This window comes from Colobus angolensis, unplaced genomic scaffold (assembly GCF_000951035.1).
Source record: "Colobus angolensis palliatus isolate OR3802 unplaced genomic scaffold, Cang.pa_1.0 Scaffold383, whole genome shotgun sequence".
NCBI classification, from domain to species: Eukaryota; Metazoa; Chordata; class Mammalia; order Primates; family Cercopithecidae; genus Colobus; species Colobus angolensis.
This window is the reverse complement of record NW_012117188.1, coordinates 1,340,588-1,348,764: the sequence shown is the minus strand read 5'-3', so window position 1 is coordinate 1,348,764 and position 8,177 is coordinate 1,340,588. Positions and strand designations below refer to the sequence as shown.

Genomic DNA, 8,177 nt, shown 5'->3' with positions numbered 1-8,177 from the left:
CAGTTCAAAATGCAGAAATCACCGGTCTTCTGTGTCCTTCGCGCTGGGAGTTGGAGACTGCAGCTGTTCCTATTCGGCCATCTTGCTCCGTCCCCTTTTTCCCCCTTCTTTACTGTCAGTGCATGATGATGGAGAATACAATGACTATTAGTAAAATTTGATCCTACTGCCTTGCTTCATGCTAAGGTGCCAGCAGTGTTTCCAGCATTGCTTTTGTGCCATTAAATTAAATTTCAGCATAGTGAATAAAATAACATTTTAGTGTATTGTGAAAATAGTACTGAACTCTCTGAAAGGGTCTCAGGGACCCTCAGGGGTCTGTGGTTCCCACTTTGAGAACCGCCACCTCAGGTATTTAGCACAGTGCCTTCTGCATAGTAGTTATTTCAGTACCTGTTGCTGAATAATGTTTGATTGTAGCTTGGATGTAGACAGTCTTGTTTGACTTAGCATCCAACCAGGCCTTTTATTTGTATCAAGTTACAGAACAGATATCTAAATTAAAATGATTCAGAAAATAGAGCCCCAAAGTCCAGTATTGCAACTACTCAAAGTTTCTCCAAACTTAACTTTCCTCTAATGACAAAATTGGCATCTCTTTCAGCGGTTCACTGAATGTCCTGGTGTCTCAAAATTCTGGGAGTGATCTGTGCCAGGCTGCTGGGCATCACCTGATGAGTGGCCAGAAACTGCTTGGCTTGGCTGTGGCAGTGGCTGTGGTTAGACAGATTTAGAATTAGTTATATTGGGAGCATCATGATACTCCCGTTTTTCCTCTTGTTATGTGCCATGTGAACTTTATCAAAGTGCTGAGTTCCATATGCTTGGTAAGGAAGAGAGGGATTCAGAGGTCAACCGGTAGGTACCACGCTCTCTAATTGCCTACATAAGAACCTCAGCTTGATTCTTCTCTGAGGTATGTAACAAAAAATCCTTCTGAAACCTCTAAGAGACAAATTCCCTTCCTCTGTTTCCTGTAGACACGTATGAATTTGTTTTAATGGGAGTCTTTTGAGTAGCAGCAACTGAAATCATGGGAAAATATTTGGCCATAGTCACTGTTGACTTTGATCACAAACTTTCCCATTTTTATCCACATCCCCAAAGACAGCTAAGTGGCCAGTCTATAATTTTACTCTAAAGTTAAACTGGATCTCAAGAATGAATAGAGAAATAGTTTTCCTTTCCTTCCACAGGCCTCCATATATACAGAAGCATCTCCTGTCTTAACAGAATTTCAAGATAATATTTTACCGATGAATATGTTTTCTCAAATAAGAAATTATGGCACATACAGTATGAACATGTGGTATTAGGTCAAAAGAAAGTCTAATGATAAATGAGAGAGAGGTTGATGAAATAGAAAGAAAAGTCAAAGTGTAAGGTGTAGTGACATCTTACCATTTTCCATTGAGTTTCATTTACTTCTTTGTATTGAAGTTCATACTCCAGAACCATCCATCCTTTCTGAATATCTGCATTGGGTGGTGCTTCCCATCTCACTTGAATATCTGCATGAATCCCAGTTAAACTGACGTTCAGTAAAGTCCAGTTGAGGGCAATGGGTGGATCTGGTTGCACTGTGCAATTCAACAGAGCATTAGTACACAGACAGACACAATTTATTATTAATGGAAGGCATTCTTCTCAGAAGACCAAATTACTTTCTACATTTTTGATCGTTCATACTCTTATTTCTTCCAATATTTTTCTTATTATAACTTTCATTTTATAAGAGAGTAACTTTTTTTAACTCAAGGGTGACTTGTTTTTAACTTTTAAATAAGCCCTTACGAAAATTCCTTTGGGAGCAAAAAATCTGATCACTAACTATTTTCAAGATCTGCCATGTTTTATATTTCTTTTTGCTCTGATATCATAAATGCATCAGGATTTTGGCAAATGAATTCATTTTCGCTTGAAACTGAAAAAACAGAGTCAGAAAAACTTACGGAATTTAGACATTGGGCTGCTGTGGAACTAGGGGTAGAGAAATCTTTTTTCTTGCAACTATGTATGGCCTGGGGGCAGAGACCTCATTTACCTCATTTCTGTGTTGTTCCCTGAAAGGCTCATCTTTGCCTCATTAATCCGTATTCCGTCAGCTGTACTTTCAAGATATAACAGAATCCAACCATGTCTCACCGCCTGCACCACTATAACCTGGTCCTAGCCATTATCCTTTTTTACTCTTCTTCAATCTTCTCATACAATCTTCCTGCACACTCTGCTAACGCTCCCTTGCTTTGTGGTCTTCCTAGCCACATGTGATGTTTTCTTCTGACATAAGAAGGAAGAAGGCATTATGCTAGTCTCATAAGTGGTGACGATTCAGTGTTTTCTGTCTTTTTCTTAACTGTCATATGAACAACTTGAAACACTGTTTTCCTCAGGTTCTATTGATATACTCTACAGTCCCAGGAAAATTTGTTGCATTCTGCTTATTAGGACCTCAAAGACCACAATTTCTCAGAGGCTGATGAAGAAAATATGGATTTCAAAGCCAGGAACTATGTCTAAATTTATATTCTAGATAGTTCCCGGTAAATTATTGCTAGTTTTTCTGTCATATACAGAAGGCCACCTAGAGTGTTGCAAAGTGTGCATCCCTAGGGTTGACTGGAGATAACTCTACAGATACACACAGTGAGGTGCTCTTACTGACTGTCAAATCTGGTGGCCAAAGAGGGAAGCTCTTGTGTGCACCCACGTGAAAACAGGCTCTATGGTGGAGGAGCATGCTGTTGCCCTCTGGGGTCGACACCACCTTTTTAAAAACAGGGAGAGTCAAAATTTGATGAATCATGACTACATTTTGAAAATTAAATTGGAAGGATATGCAAAATGGCCAAACTACATACGCCGATATAATGGCAGTAATTCCTCAACCTTCCGGATTTGTTGGAGATTCAGGAATCCTGATAAGCAAAGCTTAACCCTTTAAAGTGACAAAACTATAAAACTGGTTTTAATGGAATATTTTCTATAACTATTACTTATGCTACATTTGAAAAATAGAGGATATGAGACAAGGTCCTTTTGGAAAAGGCTTGGTACCACCATTACAGGCATAATAATGACCTCTCCTTTACCTCTACACATACATCTACATGCTGTATTGACAACTCCTGTGAGATATTTTAAAAATATCTGAAACTTAATATATCCCCAAACAAACCCTTGCTCTTCCTCTCCAAAACCTGCTCTCCTTTCCTCTTTCCCATCTCTGTTAATGAGGACTCAATTCCTCTAGCTGCTCAGGACAAAAACAATGAACTCGTCCTTGGCTCATCTTTTCCTCACTAATCCATATTCTGTCAGCTGTACTTTCAAGATATAACAGAATCCAACCATGTCTCACCGCCTGCACCACTATAACCTGGTCCTAGCCATTATCCTTTTTCATTCTTCTTGCTGCATTTGTCTCCCCACTGTACTCGTTTGGTCTTTGACCCCCTCCAGTCTATTCTCCATGCAATCCTCAAGTGAAATGACACAGTGATTATCCTAACACATTAGATCATATCACTCATCATCTAAAACCCTCCAAAGGCTTCCTACCTTACTCCAAGTGAAAGTCAAAGTCATTACAATGGTTGGGTAGATTTGACTGTCTTGTCTGTGGGATTTGGTCTCATACCAGTCTCCTCACTCACTCTGTGCCCACCCCACCGCCTGCCTGCTGTTCACTGAGTGAGGAAAAGCATGCTTCTACTTTGAGATCTTTCCTCTGGCTGTGCCCCTTTGCTGAAATGCCCTTCCCTGAGACACACACATTATTATCCTCTCTAATCCTTCTTTATTCAAATGCCACTGACTCAGGGATGCCAATCCTGAAAACTCAATACTGCAACCTCTTCAACACTCCTATTCTCCTTTTCTATATTTCTCCATAGCATTGTCGCTTTCCGCCCTCACTGGGATTAGATCCCACCAGGGAAGACAGTTTCTATCCCCAGCATGGAGAACACTGACTGACCTGAGAGAAGAACATAATAAATATTTGCTGAATGAATTGAATGACTGACAAATGTCTAACTAATACAGTATTTTACATCCAAAGAACAGCCCTGTGAGGTAGTACCATACATTCATATTTTACGAGGAAGCTGAGGCTTATAATGATTGACAACTTTCTCAAGATCTATTAGGGTTACCTTAGTTCTTTGTTTTCTTTCACTCTCAGCACCTTCTCCCACAACTATTGTGCTAGTTGTAGCTGCCTGTCATAATCTTTTACCTTGATGATCTCAGTCTTTGAACCTCTTCTACCTTTAGTCCGTCCCACTCCAATCTATGTTTCACATTGCAACAAGATTAATTTCTCTGAGGCATTGATAATGAGACAAGTGGTACTGCAAAGTCTCAAGAGTAAAAGCATGGAGGCTAGAGGTTCAAATCCCAGCTCTACCTACTAGCTGTTTTACTTGAACTAGTCCTTCAAATGCCCTGCACCTCGGTTTCATTATCTGTAAAGTGCGATTGCAAAAGATGGTTTTTATACCTGAAACGTGGTAAGTCTTTTGTGACTGTTAGCTATTACTATTCTCAAGTCATTTCCCTATTTAAACATCCTCAAAGGTACCTTGTGACAGTTAAACTCCAAATTCCTTTTTGGGGCATGAACAACTACTGATGATTTCTCCAGCTGACTAGTAGGGCTTTCTAACTGCTCCTGAGTCCCCTGAACATGTGCTATTTGTTACTGTTGGAACTTAGTAGTTACTGAAAGGCAAGTCCACTGCATTACCTGACAACACTCACTCATGCTTTTGACCACTGTGGGTAACCACTTTTTTAAAAATAGGGAGAGTCCAATTCCAGTTCAGAGGTAACTAAACTGTCACCATCTTTGTGCAGCCCTTCCTCATCCCTCAGGCCTGTCAATCATTCACACATTTGGCCACCACCTTTGCAGCTCTGCATTCCACGTATTTCCAGGCTAACACCTATCACACTGCACTGCAATTATCTGCGAACATGCCTGACTCCCTTCTTCGACTGTATCGTACTTATTCTATAACCACCACCACCAGAACAGTGCCTGACACATGACAGGTGTTCAGTGAAAGTCAGCCAGGTAAATGAGTAGGACTGGCCATATGCTATTGGCAGAGAACAGAGTTAGAATATGAGTTTTAACCCAGTATTCTTGCTACTATCCCATTCTGCTATCCCATTTAGTTTCAGCTCAACAGCTATACCACTGATGTTAAGGACACATACTAAATTGTCTTTGCAAAGCAATTGGGTTATTTTTACTGCTTGATACAGGTCTCTTAATCTTCTCCCTTAAAGTCAGCCTATTAGATTTTATTTGTTTCTATCTGTAACTTCTAGCCACATACTCCTATCTCTTCCAGTCAGCTTATGCCTAGAAAACTACATAAAAGAACAACACATTTGGGAGAAGCAATGAGGAATTCCTATAAGCAACAAATTAGCTTTTGTGGATAGATTTTGAGGCACCAATTTCAGCTACTCAATGTCCTTCTTTGATTCTCTCTATTTTGCTGTTTATACTATTAAAGTATAAACATGAATATTCTAATTATAGTTGTTTGTTTTATTTGTTTTGTTTCCACCTTGTGTCCATATGATGGGCAAAGGATCCTCTGTTTGGATCTTTCACTTAGTTCAGTGAGCTGATTGTCTCCAGTATTTGTTCTGAGATCTTATAAACATGTCTTTAAAGTGACTGTGGCTGTTTTGTAAATGTAAAATTCCAGAATGATTATGCTTTGTGATAAAGAAAATCTAGGCTTTGATTATAGCAATGGTAGAGGTCAAAGGCCAGTGTATTTCAGTGAATCTGAATATAAGCATCCTATCAAATAATTAGGAAGTAAGAAATTCTAAGAATATATTAAGTTTACCCTTTGCAGTGGAACATAACACAACACAGCTTCAAAGATATCCTAAAGGAAAAGACTCCACAAGGTTCCTATTCTTTTCTTCACAACATTTACTGCCAGGTTACTTTATGTTAAAGTCAACTTAAGTTTCCCCTGCCCTTTTCCTCTTGTTCACCAGTTGATCCCATCTCCTGTAAAACAGATCTCCATGTATCTATAGAACACTGTTACAAAGTCTTCCTACTTGATTATACTTGGACCTTGCAGGCTTCCCCATTTATTTAGTGTAAAACTATGTCAAATGAAACAAAAACCTGTGATTTACCTATTTCGTCAACAGAGAAACACTTTTCATCCACTGTACCACCATTGCTAGTTAGCTTGATACAATAAGGTATCCAGATGGAGGTAAATGATGAATTAAAGTAACAGCTGTTTTCCCCAGCAGAAACATAATCAGGGCATTCTTTCCATTCTTGAGTCCATTCTTGAATATTTCTAAAATGGAGGATTAAAAAAGATTAATTGTTCCAAAAATCATGTTGTAGCTGAAGTCCAAGTAAGGTGCTTGATAGTCTGATTCAATAAATTGGAACACAAATATTTTGTGAAGAGGTGTTTTAGCAACACCATTTCCAAGACATATCACATTGGTGGACAATATCATCAGTGTCTGAAGACTGCTACGAGGCCATTTGGTACTTCTGCCTGTGGTAAAACCTTCCGTTTATTGAATGCATATGCTATGTCTGGTCATAAATTGATTCCTATGGTAGGTACTTTATTATGCCTGTTCTATAGATGAAGGTTCTGAGACTTAAGGACATTTTAAAAATGTTCATTAAAACAGTACAGAGACTCACCCCAAACTAGAGATTCCCAGAGAACAGTGAAAGTTTAGACCTGGCTGTTTTCCCAGACTGTGGTGAAAGAAACTGAGGAGACAAGTTGATGTGTGCTCCGGGCAGAGTGATGCACCAACACTGTGCAGATATAAAGATAAGTAAGATGCAGTCCCCTAATTTCAGGCTAAAATAAGACTCAAATTCCCATCTGAGTAGTTTTCTGGGCCTCTTATATTCATTACATCGATATTTAATGAGAATTAGTTATGTCTAAAACATAATGACAGATACTACGGGGGATTCATAGATGTCTAAGGAATTCCTCCTGCCTCAGAAGGAAAGAGCAAAAAATGGTATTACAAAGCAATGTGGGTAAGTGCTCATTAGTAGTGCTCTCTAGGGTCCTTAACAGTTCAGAAGAGGGAATGATTGCTGTGGCTCTTCATGGAAGGTTTCAAGGTGGAGGTGTGTTTTTAGCATTCTTGAAGGATGGGTAAAAGTTTAATAGATGACAATATGGCAAGGAAGGGAGGAAACTGAGAGGTCAGAGGGATTGAGGTAAGGAAGTATGGGCATGAGTGTGGTAAGGGAAGCAAAAGGCAATGGAATGACAGGAAAATTTTCTTAAATTAGAATTGCTACTTGGGTGAGGTAGTTCATTATCCCCTTGTTATTCACTAGCCTATTAACTGAGAAGATAATTTATAAGTCAAAGGGACATAAAACCACGTAATCTGTGGTTGTGGAAGATGAGGTAGGAATGGCCTGTGCAGCCAGAGGCTCCTGTGGCTCACCGGCCAGACTGTAGAGGTTTGGGACCATCCCTCTGTGGGATGGGTGCTGGGCAGCAGTGGACAATGAGGACATTGCAGTCTGTAAGGAAGGCAGGACCTGGAAGGAAGGGATGCAAAGCTGGGAGAAGACGCCTATTTCCTTCCTATAGCTGTTTCTCAGGCTGGTCTGCTTGGCACCAGGAGAAAACTTGTGTAGTATCACGGGGTACTTGAGACGACTGCTCCTCAGCTGTTGGAAGGAAATTAGGATTTAAATGGCAGAGACTCCAGGGTCTGAGACAGTGAATTGCTGCTTTGGTTGAGACTCTTAAAAGTTGCATATGCTGGCTGGGTACGGTGGTTCATGCCTGTAATCCCAGCACTTTGGGAGGCTGAGGTAGGTGGATCATGACGTTAGCAGTTTGAGACCACCCTGGCTAACATGGTAAAACCCCGTCTGTACTAAAAATACAAAAATTAGCTGGATGCGATGGCATGCTCCTGTAATCCCAGTTATTCAGTAGGTAGGCTGAGGCAGGAGAATTGCTTGAACCCAGGAGGCAAAGGTCACAGTGAGTCAAGATCGCGCCACTGTACTCCAGCCTGGACGACAAAGCAAGACTCCATTTCAAAAAAAAAAAAAAAAATTGCATATGCTTGAATGAGATTCATCTCTGATGCAAAAAGTAAATGGGCAAAAGGCA

The 8,177-nt window shown here is 40.0% G+C and overlaps 1 protein-coding gene across 6 annotated transcripts in view; it reads right to left on the bottom strand.

The window, feature by feature from the left end:
- The window catches only part of GHR (growth hormone receptor), a 339,415-nt gene that overhangs the window by 26,035 nt on the left and 305,203 nt on the right, over nt 1-8,177 (bottom strand). For all 6 annotated transcript variants that reach the window (XM_011954467.1, XM_011954466.1, XM_011954465.1 and 3 more), the window contains exons 5-6: nt 6,181-6,353; nt 1,402-1,580 (exon numbers count right to left, since the gene is read on the bottom strand). In XM_011954467.1, coding sequence (XP_011809857.1) covers nt 1,402-1,580; nt 6,181-6,353 — 352 coding nt within the window. The remainder of the gene's footprint in view (nt 1-1,401; nt 1,581-6,180; nt 6,354-8,177) is intronic.